At 37.6% G+C, this 18,762-nt stretch overlaps 1 protein-coding gene across 1 annotated transcript in view; it reads left to right on the top strand.

Moving 5' to 3' along the window:
• TTN (titin) overlaps positions 1–18,762 on the top strand; it is a 239,148-nt gene that overhangs the window by 119,709 nt on the left and 100,677 nt on the right. Inside the window, 24 exon segments of the mRNA XM_068195998.1 lie at positions 129–251; positions 1,036–2,668; positions 2,765–2,853; positions 3,091–3,174; positions 4,608–4,691; positions 4,927–5,010; positions 5,267–5,377; positions 5,722–5,847; positions 6,105–6,188; positions 7,148–7,231; positions 8,281–8,364; positions 8,621–8,731; positions 8,901–9,101; positions 9,322–9,420; positions 9,666–9,749; positions 10,353–10,436; positions 10,933–11,028; positions 11,561–11,635; positions 12,587–12,667; positions 13,644–13,748; positions 14,279–14,356; positions 14,740–14,793; positions 15,118–15,201; positions 16,216–18,072. Coding sequence (XP_068052099.1) covers positions 129–251; positions 1,036–2,668; positions 2,765–2,853; positions 3,091–3,174; positions 4,608–4,691; positions 4,927–5,010; positions 5,267–5,377; positions 5,722–5,847; positions 6,105–6,188; positions 7,148–7,231; positions 8,281–8,364; positions 8,621–8,731; positions 8,901–9,101; positions 9,322–9,420; positions 9,666–9,749; positions 10,353–10,436; positions 10,933–11,028; positions 11,561–11,635; positions 12,587–12,667; positions 13,644–13,748; positions 14,279–14,356; positions 14,740–14,793; positions 15,118–15,201; positions 16,216–18,072 — 5,595 coding nt within the window.

Raw genomic sequence — 18,762 nt, 5'->3', positions numbered from 1 at the left:
ACCAAATGGTTTATAAGGGTGGGCTTTGTTCTGATGCTGTTAGCTATTTTTTATTTTGGAGCTATTATTGTCTTTTTAATTCCTATTCTTCAAATTCCTGAAATTAAAACAAACAAATATCTTTAAAGAACCCGAGGTGCCGAAGAAAGTTGTTCCAGAAAAGAAAATAGCTGTGCAAAAAATACCAGAACCTGTGGTTGTCCCAGAACCAGAGGCTGTACCTGAAGAACCAGAACTCCCACCAAAGGAAGGTAAATCTCAACACTAATAAAATAACAAAAGTAATGTTTTTCCTCTTTTCTTTAACATTGTAATTATCCAAGCCTTCTGCTTCCTGAAATTCTAAATTATGCTTGTTGTATTTATATACATATATGTGTGAGATAGACACACATGGTTGTTTTTGAAAAAAATAGTGGCAAATATTGGATGTCTGAATTGCCTGTATGTTATTCTTACTATTATTATACTTCCGTTCTTCTTACTATTTTTGCATATTCTTGCTACTCTACCTGCTTGGGTTCAAGAAAACCACCACAGCTAATAACTTAAAAGTTATAATAGGAGAAGAAAACAAAGTACCCATTCTAGTAGCTAAGAGGAGAAGGTATCAATTTATATGAAATACCAGAAGTTCCACCAAGAAAAACTAGATGCCATCACTGCTGTTTCTTGAAAGAATCTTCAGCTTATTGCCTGCAGTGCAATTAATATCTTTTGTCCCGTCCATTCTGTTGACAATTATCATGGCTTTTACTTATATCTTAAGTTATATTATTAGTACATGTGTGTACTTCCATATGAAAGCATGAGTTTTGTGAGGTGGAGTGTGTGTATGTACTCTTGAGAGAAAAGAGAGAAAAGCCAAAATGTCCTATATTTATCATTTAAAAAGCCAGCATAAATTATTGATACCTGATATGTTTTTAATATTTTCATCACAACTGTCTTTTATGTTTTATGGTTGGCTTAATTTTGGTATGATTGTCAGTGCAGCTGTTAAATTTAGAACTAATATCTTTTATGTACATAAAGCAACCAAGACAACTTTGCCAGAAAAGAAAGTACCTGTTCCAGTTCCTCAAGAACCAAAGTCCATTGCAGGACAAGCAAAACTAAAGCCTCAAGAAGTGGAACCGCAACAACCAGAAGTGGCTGGAGGGGCCCGAAAAATAAAGGCTGTAAAGGCAGTTCAAAAACTAGAGCATGTTCTGACAGCTGAGCAGCCTGAGACTCTTTTGACACACCAAAAATCAGAATCTGTTGTAGCATCCCAAAAAAGACAGCATATTGTGGTGCCTGAGAAACCAGAGTTTGTTGTGGTACCTGAGGAACCCAAGCCTGATGTGGCATCCCAAAAACTAAAACATGGTGTGATGCCCCCAAAACAGAAGCCCGTTATGGAATCCCAAAAACCAGCACATGTGGTAGTGCTTGAGAAACAAGAGTTTGTTGTGGTACCTGAAGAACCCATGCCTGATGTAGAACCCCAAAAACTGAAATATGGCGTGATGCCCCCAAAACAGGAGCCTGTTGTGGAATCCCAAAAAACAAAGCGTATTGTAGTGCCTGAGAAACCAGAGTTTGTTGTGGTACCTGAGGAACCCAAGCCTGATGTGGCATCCCAAAAACTGAAACATGGTGTGGTGCCCCCAAAACAGAAGCCCACTGTGGAATCCCAAAAACTAGCACAGGTTGTAGTGCTTGAGAAACAAGAATTTGCTGTTGTACCTGAAGAACCCATGCCTGATGTAGAACCCCAAGAACTGAAATATGGCGTGATGCCCCCAAAACAGAAGCCTGTTGTGGAATCCCAAAAAACAAAGCGTATTGTAGTGCCTGAGAAACCAGGGTTTGTTGTGGTACCTGAGGAACCCAAGCCTGATGTGGCATCCCAAAAACTAAAACATGGTGTGGTGCCCCCAAAACAGAAGCCCATTGTGGAATCCCAAAAACTAGCACAGGTTGTAGTGCTTGAGAAACAAGAATTTGCTGTTGTACCTGAAGAACCCATGCCTGATGTAGAACCCCAAAAACTGAAACATGGCGTGATGTCCCCAAAACAGAAGACCGTTATGGAATCCCAAAAACTAGCACAGGTTGTAGTACTTGAGAAACAAGAATTTGTTGTGGTATCTGAGGAACCCAAGCCTCATGTGCCACCCCAGAAGTTAAAATATGGTGTGATGCCCCCAGAACAAAAGCTGGTTCTGGAATCCCAGAAACCAGAACCATTTTTGGCCCATGAGGAACATGAGCTCATAGTAGTGTCTGAGGAGTCAGAGACAGTTGAATCAACTCAAAAATCAAAGCATGTTGTGGTACCCCCCAAAACGAAGCATTTTGTGCGGTCCCAAAAAACAGAATTTGTTGCAGCTGAAGAAACAGACTTTACTGCAGATTTCCAGAAGTCAATGCATACTGAACTGTCCAGAAAATCAAAGCCTTTTGTGCCAGAACCTGTCATGGTGTCTGAGGAACCAGAAACCATTTTAGAACCCCAAAACCTGGAGCCTTCTACACCACTTCAAAAACCAAAGCCTGAAGTGACATCCAAAGAACGGGAGTTCGTTTTGGCACCGGAGGAACCACCACCAGCCAAGGTGGCTGAAAAGGAACAGCATGTTGCTGCTAAAAAGCGAGCAGCTGCACAGCCTAAAGGTATCTTGTGCATCAGATCTCTTTTCCTTCCCTTGAGTATGTTGTTTCACTGCTCATCTTAAAGCTTAATACACATAACTAATAGATACTAATATCTTCAAAGAACATGCAATGCCCAAAAAGCTGTCCTAGAAAAGGAAATTTCTCTAGCTGTTCCTGAAAAACCAAAACCTACATCAGTCAAAGCTATCTGTTATCATGAATACAAGACAATCACACTGAATCTTCTTTTAAGTATTATTTTAACCTTTTTTGTTCTGTCGTTTTTGATATGTTTTAAATTATGCTTGCTAAACAAATCATACTGAGTATGAGTGTGTGCTAAATTATTACTTCAAGACATGCCTGTTGTCCTCTGTGTTTCAGTCTTTGTATTTAATACTGAGTTTTATTGTAACTGTAAAATGAAATGTACTAATATCTTTGAAGTGCCTGAGATGGCTGAGAGGACTGTTCCAGAGAAGAAAGTGCCCAGTGCTCTATCTAAAAAACCAGAGGCTTCACTTCCTAAAGGTACATGTCACCACTATTATCATCATAAGAAAGGGTGTTATTTGCTTTTTAGGGTTATTTTAAATTAATCTAAGTTTAAACTGATCTTTCACCGTATACTTTGATATCAAAAATGTGGAAGAGATGTGCCAAATATGAATTGCTGTGCAGGGGTGTGAAATGTTTCCTCAACTTAAACCATCTAAACTTTTGTTATACTGGGTTTATGCCATATCAAGCAGATATGATAAACTCCTGTCTACCAAAAAAATTCCAAAATCTTAGAGATGTAAGAGAAGGAGTTCATAAACAGTTGTTCACATGATTAGTAGGGATGGCTTCATACGTGGTTTAGTGCGACTAGGCAGTGTTATGTTTACAGTTAGATTTGATGATCCTAAAATATTTTTCCAGCCTAGATGATTCTAAGAGGAAAGATAAAATAGACAGAAACTAAAGGTTTCAGCAAAGAGTAGTAGTTTTAGTACATAGAGCAAAATAGTCACAAGTATCTCTATGTATCTATATCACAGAGCAGAATATTTTCTTAAAACTGTTATTTATAATTTGTCTCTATTTTGGTCATACATTATCATTTTCGATGATGGGATTTGCAAAGATGTTACTTTATATAAATAGCATGAAAAAGCTGTAAAGTTACTGTGGGCATTTAAGACAGTGAGCCTTTAAAAAGGGATTTACAACTGAAATACAAAAAATTTACTAAAGATACACTAAACCGAAGACACAATATATTGATGCAGTGGTGCATCATTTAATTTCTTTTAGAACAACCAAGCTCTGGCCAGAGAAAACATTCCCTCTGCCATCAGACTCTCTCCATCTTAAATACGATGACATTCCTCAAGTGAAGTACTACCTCAAAGTGATTATATAATTATTTAAATAATAAATAATAATTGAAATTAATATTAGAGGAAACAGTTATAAGCAACATCTAGTGATTAGAATGAAAGCCAGGGGATGACAGAGGGAAAATAGGAGAAGAAGAGGGGGGAAATGCAGACAGAATAAGAAAGGAGAAGTCAACCTGAAGGATAAAAATAGTAATAGTAAAGTGGCAAGTAAAAATATGACAATGACTGCCTAAACCAGCACAGAACACAGTCATTTATGACACATGGCCAGTAGACAAATACACTAGGATTCCACAAATAAATCTCTGATCATCTGTTACTAAGAAGCCAGATATATTTTTTACATTTCCATCCTGACTAAGAAACACAGACCACACACAGAGTTCCCATCTCCTGTGGGATGCCTTGGACACCCTGGTCATTCCACAGGTTGGAAGCAAAGCAGAGCTGATGGCTGAATGTAACCCCAGCACTTTCTCAAAAAAGACTGTGTGCAGTATCTACTTTATTGTTGCTTTATTGTTCCATAGCCATCTGCAGTGCCCACAAAACTAAAATGCACTAATATCTTTGAAGTTCCCAAGGTGCCCAAGAAAGGTGCTCTGGAAGAGCCTACACCTGCAACTGTGCCCAAACAGCCAGAACCGGCAGCAATGCGAGGTACCTGTGGCTTTGTGCCTCAGTCCAAATGAGACTGTCCTTATTGTTTTACGTGTTATTTCTGATGTCTGAAATTTCTGCCCTGTGGGGGGCTTCTGTGTGTGAGCCAGTGAGAGAGAGAGGTTGCTGCTGTGAGACCACTTTGGTTCTGTTCATCAGTGCATCTCCAGTCTACATGTCACTGTGCATCCTCCTGTTGTATGTACAAATCTGACTGCTACTAATATCTTTGAAGCACCCGAGGTGCCCCGGAAGGCTGCTCGTGAGGAAAGACTACCCGTGCCCACCGCCAAAGCACCAGAGCTTCCAGCACCCAGAGGTACCTGCCTTCATGGATAACTTAACAAAGAGCATACTGAGTCTTCTTCTCCTAAGCCTTGTCCTACCCTGGCCTGTCTCTGTTCCCTGACTGAGACTGTCAAGGCTGTGTGTGCTGGGACAGGGGTGCTGCTGTGTGGTGTGTGAGGGTTTGAGCTACCTGCTGTGATGTTCTGTGTCTGTGTCGCCCTGGCTGTTGTTCCTACTTGCCATGTCTTCTCAACTATGTACAATGAAATGCACTAATATCTTTGAAGTGCCTGAGATGCGTGAAGCTGAGGTTCTGGAAGAGGAAGAAGAGGTGGAAGCAGCAGAAGAGGTGGCAGCAGTTGCTGAGCTTGGAGAGCCAGAAGTCTCTCCAGCTGAAGGTATAGGGTGGTGTCCTGAAAGAGCCTGCCATGCCCTGCACACTGCTGCAGTGCTCAGTGTTCTTTGCCCCCCTGCCCTCTGTGGGAGGGCTGACAGCAGCATTTTGTCATTTTGTATCTCTGTGTGCCTGCCCACTCCCACTAGAGAGGGTGGGGTTTTCCAGAAACCCCCCTCACAATAAGCCCATTCTTGGGCTCTTTGTAGCTTATCCACCAGAGGTGATTGGCTGAAGAGGACACCCTGGTATTCTGTCCAGTGTTCACTTTCCTCTTTTCCTGCTTTGCCATCTGCCTGTTTGCTGACCTTAAGCTCAGTCAAGTAAACGAATCTAATTTCTTTAAAGTGCCTGAGGTGATTGAGCTGGAAGAGGCAGAGGAGGAGGTGCCATTGGTCGTTCCCCCAAAACCTGTGGCTGTGCCCAAGAAACCTGTTGCTGTGCCAAAGAAACCAGAACCTCCTCAAGCTAAAGGTATATCTTCTAGAGAGAGGTGCTTTTTTTTTTTTTACTGTATTGATTAATATTTTCACTTGTTATCCCTTCTTTTGTGTAAGATTTGTTGTTTGTCCTTGACCTTTAACCTCTGCTGGACCAATCTTTGTGCATGACTAACCGACCAGCCACTAGAAGAACTTTACAGTGCTTAGAAATATCTAAACTCTTTGATTGAGTTATGATTTTTCCTACTAATTTAACTGTGAAATTAAGATGAAATAATATCTTTAAAGTGCTCAAGGTGCCCAAGAAAGCTGTCCCACAAGAAAAGATGCCTGTTGCAGTACCCAAACAACCAGAACCACCACAAGCCAAAGGTACAGGTCACTATTAGTATCATCATTAGAAAAAAATTCATGTTCTTCTGGACTTCAGTTTAACTAATTTTTTGATGGTGATCAGAGATAGGTGCCTAAGAAATACGAAGTGCAATGTGGAGTGTCAAAAACATGGCATATAACCAAGATTTAATTCCTTGAAAAAATATCTCTAGCTTACTGAATTTTTAGTAAAGTTTAAGAATTAACATTTACTGACAGTTTAGTTTAAACAGAATAGCATGTTTTTCTGAAGAAGAGCCTGCAAATAAGTCTTTAGCTTTAAAAAACAAAACATTGCAGCCCTGTAGCTTCCAACAGATGACAGCAACAGAATAAGTTCTCTACCTCTTTAAAAGTAAGATAATGCCAATGTACATGAGGAATTTTTATTAGCAAAGGACTGGACATATCTAGTGATTATCTTAGTAAGACTTTAATAGAACTATCAATAATGGAAGAGAGAAGGAAAAGAAGTATATCTATTTCTATAGCAGAATTAAAATGAAAGGAAGTGTGGAACATAGAAAGTTAAGAGGAGGTGTAAAGAATGGAAATAATTGATAGGAAAAAAATATGGTGATGATAAATCAAATGCTATTTCATAAAAAAAAATGTTACAATGGCAAAATAGTCACGAATTATAGTGGCTGATACACAAATACACTAGGATTCCACAAATAAATCTCTGATCATCTGTTACTAAGAAGCCAGATATATTTTTTACATTTCCATCCTGACTAAGAAACACAGACCACACACAGAGTTCCCATCTCCTGTGGGATGTCTTGGACACCCTGGTCATTCCACAGGTTGGAAGCAAAGCAGAGCTGATGGCTGAATGTAACCCCAGCACTTTCTCAAAAAAGACTGTGTGCAGTATCTACTTTATTGTTGCTTTATTGTTCCATAGCCATCTGCAGTGCCCACAAAACTAAAATGCACTAATATCTTTGAAGTTCCCAAGGTGCCCAAGAAAGGTGCTCTGGAAGAGCCTACACCTGCAACTGTGCCCAAACAGCCAGAACCGGCAGCAATGCGAGGTACCTGTGGCTTTGTGCCTCAGTCCAAATGAGACTGTCCTTATTGTTTTACGTGTTATTTCTGATGTCTGTTGTTGTTCTGTTCATTGGTGATTTCCTGAACTTTTCACGTTCTGTGCTGTGCATCAGTTAGGAATTTGAAAATGTAGCATTTTGTATAAAAAAATCAAAATGTATTTTGCTTTTACTATATGGGTGTCTTATTCTGAAGCAGTAGATATTAAATCTTTGTATTTTAGCAATTAATCATGTTTTCATATTGCTACCTAAATTTATTATCATAAATAGACAAGAGCCTTCATGACTCTTGTGGCAGACTCAGTTAATGTATATAACAGTCATAAATATTTTGAAATTAAAATCCAGCTTTTACTCAGCAGTGCTCAAGTGAAATAAGAAGTGATAGTAGAGAAAGTGTTGAAGAAATTGCTGACACTTTTAGGGGTTACAATAAAAAAAGAATCATTTTAAAATCCATTGCACTGTACAGGCTGTGGAAGTTGCCACAGTGAAATGAAAATTGAAGCAAGACAGGTACTTGGGATAAGAAAATCAGTCAAAAAAAAAAAAAAAGAGAGAAAAGAATAAGCAAAGAATGGATATACAGAAAGACAAAATTAGGGAAAAAATGAGAAAAATTGTGATCCTCATCCTGTCCGTTCCAACCTGCTGAATGTAAAGCACCAGCAGATTCAGGAGGAATGGTAACAGATAAGACATGGGCTGAGATTGTTTCCAGAGAAAAGACAGGTCCCAGCAGGGCTGAGAATGAAAGGCTCTCCTCCAAGGGAGGAAGGGCTTCTAAGTGCCTTAATTCACACCTCATGCTCAAGCCCAGGCATAGCAAGCAGTTCTCTTTCAGAACCTACCTGGCATGACTATTCTGTGCCTGTGCCCTGTGGGGGGCTTCTGTGTGTGAGCCAGTGAGAGAGAGAGGTTGCTGCTGTGAGACCACTTTGGTTCTGTTCATCAGTGCATCTCCAGTCTACATGTCACTGTGCATCCTCCTGTTGTATGTACAAATCTGACTGCTACTAATATCTTTGAAGCACCCGAGGTGCCCCGGAAGGCTGCTCGTGAGGAAAGACTACCCGTGCCCACCGCCAAAGCACCAGAGCTTCCAGCACCCAGAGGTACCTGCCTTCATGGATAACTTAACAAAGAGCATACTGAGTCTTCTTCTCCTAAGCCTTGTCCTACCCTGGCCTGTCTCTGTTCCCTGACTGAGACTGTCAAGGCTGTGTGTGCTGGGACAGGGGTGCTGCTGTGTGGTGTGTGAGGGTTTGAGCTACCTGCTGTGATGTTCTGTGTCTGTGTCGCCCTGGCTGTTGTTCCTACTTGCCATGTCTTCTCAACTATGTACAATGAAATGCACTAATATCTTTGAAGTGCCTGAGATGCCTGAAGCTGAGGTTCTGGAAGAGGAAGAAGAGGTGGAAGCAGCAGAAGAGGTGGCAGCAGTTGCTGAGCTTGGAGAGCCAGAAGTCTCTCCAGCTGAAGGTATAGGGTGGTGTCCTGAAGGAGCCTGCCATGCCCTGCACACTGCTGCAGTGCTCAGTGTTCTTTGCCCCCCTGCCCTCTGTGGGAGGGCTGACAGCAGCATTTTGTCATTTTGTCTATGTGCATGGTGTTAAGCTCAGTCAAGTAAACAGATCTAATATCTTTAAAGTCCCTGAGGTGATTGAAGAGGAAGATGCAGAAGAGGAGGTGCCGCTGGTTGTTCCTCAAAAGCCTGTGGCTGTGCCAAAGAAGCCTGTGGCTGTGCCCAAGAAACCTGTGGCTGTACCCAAGAAACCAGAGCCTGTTGCTGTGCCAAAAGTACCAGAACCCATGCCTGTCCTTAGAAAATATAAAGTTCCTTCAGTTAAAGGTACATACATCAGCAACTGAGCATCTCCTTATCTGTCTTCTCTGAATACATTTCCCCTTGTTTCACTGAAGTATATATTGCCAGAGGAATAATCTGCTGCTTAAATATATTATTCTTCATATTTTGTATGCCCTCTTTTTAGTCATTGCACTTTTCACTGTTATTTGTATATATGTGTCTTAATATTCACAAAAATTAAAATTTACTAATATCTTTAAAGAAACTGAAGTGCAAGAGAGAACTGTCCCAGAAGAGAAAGTGCCTCTTACGACACCTAAAAAGTCACAATTAGAAAAAACAGAGCTTCCTCCAACCAAAGGTACATATTGCCAGGATGCACCTCCTGAGAATAAATGTTTCCTATGCTCTCTCTTTTCTGTATTCATATCTGAGTCTATAAAATTTGTCAGTTGAATGTAGCCTACCTTGAGAAAGACTGGAGCACAGTCTTTCATGGTTATGGCCACTGTTCCTGTGATTTTGTGTGCTAGATGTCTTTGCCTTTTTATGTTTCATATGTGCATTTATATACACAAAAATAAAAGAAACTTAATTTTTTTTAAGTGTCTGAGGTACCCAAGGAACCTGTCTCAGAGGAGAAAGTACCTGTTGCTATTCCTAAAATACCTGAATCACTACCAAGTGAAGGTTTGTGCCACCATAGATTTTACTCTAAGAACAATCCTTTGTCCTGTTCTTCTGAGTATAAGCTTTAAAGTAGACATTTTCCTTTTTCTCCTCTTGTGATGCTTGTAAGTTGTTCACTTCATATTTTAGATTATACTAGTCAATATTTCTTGTATCTGTTAGTATATCTTCATATTTGGAAGTAAAATATATGCTCCTGCAGAGGATATGTCTCTTTTTAAGATAATATTAAATTCCCTCTAAATTGGAGTCTCTCAAAAATTACTATTTATGTTGCTGTTATAATCTTGAATTAATTGAGAGCATTGGCATTTTTATTCTTTCCTGTTAACAACAACTCATCAACAAATTTAATGTTTAGTTTATATTGTATACATAAAAAATTCTGTCCTTCACACAATCTTCACTTAGGCTTAGAAAGAAAGTGGTTATCAAAATCTTGCATTAACTGCAGTGGTAACAGATACTGAATGATTACTTATCCTAGCATGTATTTGTCTGTGTCTGTTGAAGTAGATTTCCTTTTAGTTATATCTGTATAACTGTTCACGTGAAACAATCTTATAATTGAAAACTTACACCAGTTGTCAATATTCTTTAAAGAATATGAAATCATAAAGGAGATTGAGCCCGAAGAAGCAGAAGAAATTCCAGTTGTAGAAGTTGAAGAAGCTTTACCAGTTGAAGGTATACAAAGTACTTCCCTAGAGGCTGCCACACACTTTTATCATCATCATGTGTAGATTTTTCTTGCTCTCTCATTTTTCACACATGTGCCTGTGTCTTGTAGGTTACCTACATTGTAGGTCTTTCTGTGATTCTTTCATTTTTGTGTTCTGGAAATTATTTCTGATCATTTAACTCTTAAGTACAACCTGAAGATTATTTAAAATGCTTTCATTTTGTGTCTTGTCCACAAGAGTCTTCCCATCATTTGGTTTTCTACTTTTGTTCTCAAGTTATTAACATGAAGTCACTTTTTAAAGTCAGCTTGGATATTTGTATTGTGTGCATGCCTTGAAGCAGTAACCTAAGGCTCTTTCATGCTCCCATTTAACTCAATGACATTTTTTCACTGGCTTCACTGGAAATGGAAAATGGTGGTCTTTAGGTTTGTACATTACTCTTCTCATAACCACCATCATAGGGAATTAATTCTAAATCTACCTAATGTTATTTAAAGTGCCACAACCTGAAAAGAAGATCCCTGAAAAGCGAAAACCACCACCGCCACCTGCTCCAACAGAAGATATTAAACTGGCAAAAGATCTACTTAAAGGTATAATCATCTGAAGCCATAAATATTGGTGGAAACTCAGTCTTTTATAATTATACTGATGAACCTTGAAAAGCATGCTTTTAGACTATAATTTTGTGTCTTTTTTTATTTCTTTTCTAATATACTATATTTTAATGGTGCGCCTCACTAATGCTCTGTCCATCATGATTTTTATCAGCGTTTACATGGGTTCTTTTCAATAATTACAGAAAAAAAATTATTAAAACCATTTTAATCAAGTTAACACATTCTTCTATCCTTAACATAATTCTTCTCTCTTTAACATATTCTTACAAATGAAAAGAATCCCCAGCAATAATTTGCTGTTATCTGATCACAGGTTTCAGATCAATTGTGCTTCCTACAGACCATCTGACTTTTTCTAAACAGTTAATCAGCAAGGATCTTAGCTTTGCAGCTTTTGTCCTTCTTTTACATCAATACTATTAATGAGGTGTTCAGATTTTTTAGAAAATGCCTTTCTTTTTGGAGTCTAATATGTGTTGTAAAATTAAAATAATTTTCTTTAAAGCTCCTGAGGCAAGGAAGAAAGCTGTGACTGCAAAACCTGGTGAGCCTCCAAAATTGGAACCTCCACCTGCTAAAGGTACCTAGCTAATATAAGAATCTAGCTTAAAATAAACCTCTCATGACCCCAAAGCTGTAGTTCTCAGTATCTTCTTGTTTAATTTGCTCAAATATATCAAAATACTGTCTATGTTAGATTATGCTCAACATGTACCCCCATCTTGGGCATATGTGTTTCTGTTATATTTATGTCCACTTCAATCGTACATCATGCAATCCATGAGATGTAAGAGACAGAAGCACAGAAAATTGAGAGAGTTTTTATGAGTTTTATCACTTGTGCAGGTGCTCTCTTTGGTTTTCTGTTTAGCTAAAAATAAAATTAAAATACTCTTTATATGTATACACCATTGTTTCAACATACTTAGTTTATTATCTTTCTGAAATGTAACTTATTTTTGTGAGAGGACACTCTCTAGAGAAGGGAATGAATAATGTATTGAGCAAGCCACTTCACAGGTATGCCTTTATATTATTCATGTGTACTGGAGTTTAAGATAAGCTAAGCAGCTGAGCAGTGGACATTCCTTCTTAACACTGTTCCAAGTTTAGAGATTAAAGTGGATCCTTATGAATATCACAGACAGACAGCCCTTATGAATAGATATGTAACCTAAGCCTGTAGTGAAAGAGGACAAGGAAATAAAAATGTTGTGATGATGATTGTTCTTGAATACACAACCTTTATAATTTTCTCAAATCTTCTCAAACCTGTAATTTTCTCAATACTTCTCTTCTGTTGATTTGTATGAAAACTTTCTCTTTATACATAAACTTAGATGACAGATGTATGCAAATTGTATAGAAAATATATTAAAACTATTTGCTTCAATAGCAACAGTTTAACCTTTGATTTTAATATTCAGTAGTGGACTAGTATTTGATTTGTGTGTTTCAACATGTTAGTTGTTGGTTAACTCTTACTGCTGTTATGAGCCTGTAATAAAATCTGGAATAATATTCTTTTAAGTGCCTGGACTTGTAAAGAAACCTCGCAAAGTAATTCCTGAGCCTACTCCCCCACCAAAAGAAGAAGTTGTTTTGAAAAGAGGTATAGTAACTCGGCTCTGTTTTTAAAAACCCAGAATTTTAACATTGATCAGCATAATCCCCTAGGTAAAATTGTTTCACGTATGTGGTATGGAACGTTATATGATCAAATACTATCTGATGTCTGTTTCTTGGGAAAAGCAGTTGTAGTGGCAGGGAGGAAGGGGGTAGCCTGGAAGTCTCTCAGGTGCAAAGGATCTGTAATGAAAACTGAGCAGAACAATGAAAATCTAGTTCCCTGTCTCTCTCTGTTCTGTTTTCCTTATCTCTTTATGTTAGACTTGAGAGTCTTCCATTGCCCACAGTGTGAATGTTACTAAAGTTACATGTGTAGTCTATGTATTTTCTTTTGTGGTTTTCTTAGAAGTACCACACATATCACTGAACTCCATGGTACTATTGGACATCAGTCCCATTTCCTGCAAAGTCTGGGGCATTCTGAATCATTTTGTGCTCAACTGTTGATTAGAAAAATGAAGCATTAATTCCATTTCTCTTTGAAATACCACAGAGGGATGATTCATGCTTGTGTACCTTGTACCTTCAAATTTCAGACAACATAATGAAATATAATATTCCATTTTTCAGATGACAGTGTCATTACATACCCAAGATGGAGAACTGAGAGGACAAAACCAAGTGAAATCAATAAAATGGAAAACAGACATTATATAAATTTGAGCTCTCCAAATACAATACTTGAAGATTTACATTAAAATTTCATTTAAAAAAACATTAAAATATTTTCTCTCAAATGGACTGCTCTTAATAAAAATGTCTTTTTTCCTTAGATGACATGAATTTTAAATTACTTTCAGAATAGTATCTTGAAGAGTTACACAAATCTTCCATTTCTTTTGAGCTATATATTTTATTTTCCTGTTTCTTTGATTGATGTTTTTAATCATTGTCTTGTTCACTGTCTTATTCTTTTGTTTGCCTGTGCTTTAAAAACTGAGATTTCTTTTCCTTTGAAGTTCTTAAAAAGAAACCTGAAGAGGAAGAACCTAAACCAGAAAAAGAGCCTAAACCAGAAGTTAAACCAGTACCTACACCAGTAGAAAAAATTAAGAAACCTGAAGGTACTAGATTGCTATCAAATATATTTGTTAAAATATATTTGTTTTAAAAAATCCCACTATTGATTAGTGTTTTCTTAAGTTCAGGAATGAAACTGGTGTCTTAAAAGATAGCTTGCATTGGCCTAATGGTGCAGTTTAAGTCTTGCCTGGATGCACAACCAAGTTTGACATTCACATTTGGGTTTGAATTCTGTATTTTGGGATTGTTTCTCAATCTTCATTGTGTAGAGAAAAGAGCTTTACAAATATTTTATATAATACTGATAAAAACATGACTACAGCAAAACGGTTAATCAAAGCATTCTTTTAGGTAGAATTTTACAAATATGTGTCCTTTTACCTATTTATAATTTCTAATTTATTCAAATCTTACTCTGTTTTAGGAAAAATATATGTTCCTAAACCTTATGAACATCTGAAACTGTTTACATGTAAAAACAATGAAAGCTTTTAAATACATTTGAGGGTATTCTATTTAAAGATTTAAGGTGTTTTAGTGTATCTTACAAAATAAAAATATTATTTTAAAGTCCCAGAAGTTCCTACGAAGAAAACTGAGATACCTGCCATAAAAAAAGAGGAGAAGCCTGTGCTTGAACCAGCAAAAGGTACAGACATGTGGTGCTCTTTTTCCTTATTGCAGCAACTAAACAATATTCAGTGCTGAATATCATGCAATATTAACATAACGCATTACTGTCCTCCAGTCTGTCATGACTACTGTGTCCTCATTAACCATTTTTCAGTCTTCTCGATTTCTTGTTGTCTTTATTCTTCAATGCTTGAGAAAGTAATCTTTTTTCCATTGTTTGCAATCTTTATGAGTTAATCTCACAGTAATATCTTGCTTTTTAGCCAAATAAAATGGAAACCAATAAATTCTGTCTTCATTTGGCTCTCTCTGTGTTGTTGTTCCTAACTTCTAATGCTCAATGTGATTGCAAAAAAATGTAAACTAACCTACTTGTAATTTCTGTGTTTGAAATGGCAGAAACTAAGCAAGCATCTGTCCCAGTTCCTGGGCCTGAACCTAAACCTGTAGTAGGTAAGAATTCTTTAGTTGTGAATACTGGTGAAGCCTTTCTTGTGTGTCTAGTATTTTGCATTCAGGAATTTCTTGCTAAAAGGACATTCATAGAATCACAAAATACCAGGTTGGAAGGTGACTTCAAGGGTAATCTGGTCCAACCTTTCTTGGCAAAAGCACAGTTTCAACAAGATAACTCAGTACCTTGTGCAGCAGATTATTAGAAGTGTCCACACAAAGGCCTTTAGAATTAAGAAGACTAGAACTTTCCTACCATCTACAAAACATTTTAAAGAATATCATACTTAAAGTAATATATTAAATCTTTTTTCCCCCATACAGCTCTAAAATCTCCAAAACCAGCTGAAGAACCAGTACCCACTGTTACTGCTCCAGTGACAGCTCCAGTTGTTGGAAAGAAAGCAGGTATTTATGTGTATTCTATGCTATTTAGAAGGTTTTTCTCTGACATACCTAAATAGCTTCAGTATAAAAAGAGGGAAGAGCTGTACAATAACTCATTCATTACAGGAAGATAAGAGATCCTATTCAAGGATCTTGTTATTCTAGGTACTGTCACCTAATTTAAAACAAAAACATCTCTGATATACTGTGGAGACCAATCTGTGCTCTTTTGTCTGGATGATAATATGTGTGTCTTTATTTGTTGTCCTACTATGAAATTTGTGTATTCTGTTGTTTTCTTGGTGTTCCTCGTATCCTGATATATGTTTTATGAATTGAATCTTGTATTTTCTGTATAAACAAAGAGAAGTTAAACATTTCTAAATAATTGTTGTGTTGTTTGGTTTCCTGCTTTTGATTTGTCATTGAAGCCCTGAGAAAAACTGACAGTGATGTTGAAGAATTAGAGTATTGCTATTTCGATCTGCTATGCTCAGGATCCTGGAACAAAGCCTGCTGTAAAAAAAAAAAAAAAAAAAAGAGCTGGGATGGTTCCATTTCCTCTGAAACACTCTGAGCCTGTGTTCCACCAGCAGAGCTGATGTCCATTCTTCTCGCCCACCATTCAAAGGGCCTCATGGTGCAGTAGAGCTCAGATCTTGGGCATTTGAGAAGCCAAATCATTAATAACTCTTGGCCATTGATCTGGTGGTGCAGCCTGCAGTGGCATAATTAACCTATTTTATGTCAGTGACCAGATAGCTGCTGTTTTTTGCTACTTTTAACCTACACTGGATTTAAATTGATGGTCTAACAGGACACTACTGAGAGTGGTTTACTTAGGTTTCCTGTTCATGTGTGCTGTTCTTACCTTTCTTTTGTGGTTATGTTGTAAGTTTCTGTTGTGTAGAGAAAAAGTGTTCTATGTTCATTGTATTTCGGGTATAGCTGTCTTAAATTTTTCTTAAATATATTGTTCCTGATTCTTATTATTACGGATTTTTACTATCTAAATTACCTATGAAACCTTTGTAGCTGCAGAAAAGCCTGATGCACCACCTGTACTAAAACATAGAGATAAAATGCCCTCAGTGGAAGAAGAAAAGCCTGAGTCAATTGTGTTGAAGAAGATTTCAGTTGAAAAAAGCTTGCATGTAAAAGAGAAAGTAAGTCCTAAGGAGACACTTCCAGCCATAAAGCCACTTGAGTATAAAATCTCACTGGAAACAGCTGGTAGAATACTGAATTCAGAGACAGATGAGCAGGAGAAAGTGTCTCTTAAATATTTTGTCCTGGCTTCTGAAGAAGAGGAACTAGAAATGACACCTTTAGTTTCAGGAAAGACTACTCTTTCAGATGAAAAATTAAAAGTTGAAATGGATTACATTACTTATACAAAGGAGGAACTACCACTACGTGATGAGGAAGTGAAATTGATTTCTATAATATCTGAACATGTGGAAAGAGATTCTGGAGAAGAAAAGGAGGATGAAATTAAATTGCTTGTTCATAGGGAAGATACCATAGAGAAGGTCTCTGAAAAGTTTAGTGTTCTTCATGAAGGAAAGATTCCTGACCATGAAAAAGAAGAAATGGAACCAACTTGTATAACTAAACCCAGGAAGCCAGATCAGCCCAGGGACCAGAAAGGACTTATAGGAAAAGAGAAAAAATCAAAAAAAGGCTTGCAACCTGAAAAATTTCACATTAAGGATAAAACTTCATTTGTACAGGATATCATAGAGACAGACATAGCTGAAACTCCTCAGCTTAGTAATGAAAATGAGAGAGGAGGTTTTACTCCTGAGAAATATGAAGTTCCTCTTGGAGAATCCATGAAGGGACATGGCATACAAAGTAAAATTCAGAGGCTGAAGCAATCTGGTAGCACAGTACCTGAAATTCCTATAGGTAAGATTCTTAACAAAGAAGCAAAGAAAATGGAAGATATTCAAGATGATGAGAAAGGTAAGAATCTGGATTTTACATCAGCAGTAATACATTCTTCAGACCTGTCTGAGGAGGCTCAGCCAGGACTGAGAAAAGATGTTGACCTAGAATACCCCATCGAAGATGAAGAGGTTCCTGGAGAAAAACTTCACACTATCTTTAAGCCATCTGTTCTAAAGTCAGAAGTAGTAGAAATTAAGGCAAGAGAAAAATACTCTACAGAGAAAGAAGCTCATTATGAGGAGGGTTTAGGACAATTGTTGGCTGAGAAAGCACTCCTAAGTGATAAAAAGACAGGCAAGATTTTACCAGAGAAGGAAGAAAAAACTATCTTCAGCACCCACTTAAAAAAAGGCAATATTAGGCAGTCAAATGCCCCTGAAAGTCTGCCTGTGGAAAAAGAATTTGATACAGTGATTACAGGAGGAATGGAAAGTGAAGTTTCCACAGGAGAACATGAAAAGGGAATCATATCTGAGTCAGTAAAGAAAGTTGCTATTCAGCCACCACAAAGTCAAGATGAAAAACAAATTCAAGAAGTTCATACCATTCAGGATGAACATAAAGAAACTCTGGCTAACAAAAGCAGAAAAGGTAGAATTGAAGAAAAGCAATCTATAGAAGTTATATCAGATGAAAAAACATCACCTGAAGATGACATTGGAAAAAGCACATCTGGTACCATGAAAAAAGAGAAGGGAAAGCTCATAGACAAAGTGTCATCAAGCAAAGGTATCCTTGCAAATGAAGATACTTATTCCTCAAGCATAGGTAAGGTAATAACTTCAAAGAAAGCAGAAGGAGAGAAAGAATACCAGAAATCAGAACCTGCTCACCTGACTGAGCAGGCCACTAGATTTTTGAGTGAAAATAAGAATTTGGATGCTCCTGGAGAATCACGTGAAGTTCTGGATGTTCCAGCAAAGTCTCATGCAAAGCGAGGTGAGGAAGACTGATGCAAAGTTCTTCCATGAAGTGCTTGTACCATTTGCTTTAGGAGAGTGCCACCTGCCATTGTGTTTTAGTAACACCATTCGCAATTCCATCAAGTCTGTCAGCTGGCTTTACTGGCATTCAGCCACTCTTCACATGTTTGTCTTACCTGTCTGTACACGCAGCTGTGTGATCACTGTTCATTGTCTTAGTCTTATACTTTTCTGAGACTTCATAAATCGTTCTGTGTGCCATTGTCTTCTCAGGAAAACTCACATGTTTTTTTCTAGTATTCATTTTTCCATCCACTGCAACAAAATCTGTCCTGCATTTCATTCATATCATTCTCACATTAAAAGTATCTTTTATATTTCCCTTCACGAAAAGGTAACAAGAGGCCTCATAGCACAGGCAATATTTTCAAAAGTCTGTGATGATTAATCACAATTTAGGTTACTAACAGGACATCCCTCACTTGTAAAAGTACCACATTGTCCTGAAACATACATTTAATTTACACAGTTTATATTTTTGTGGTGTTCATTAGTAAAAGTTTGTGGGTTTTTAAAAAAAAAGACAACCTCATATAATTTTAATAGGAACTTAAACTATTTTGTCAAGGAATGACAAAATGATACAAATTAATGGGCAGGACAAGGAAATAGGAGCTTTTAAGCTGCCTGTTAGGCTCTGCTGCTG

This window comes from Anomalospiza imberbis, chromosome 7 (assembly GCF_031753505.1).
Source record: "Anomalospiza imberbis isolate Cuckoo-Finch-1a 21T00152 chromosome 7, ASM3175350v1, whole genome shotgun sequence".
In the NCBI taxonomy this organism is placed as follows: Eukaryota; Metazoa; Chordata; class Aves; order Passeriformes; family Viduidae; genus Anomalospiza; species Anomalospiza imberbis.
The sequence above is the reverse complement of the archived record's forward strand: the minus strand, read 5'-3'. Positions and strand labels throughout refer to the sequence as shown.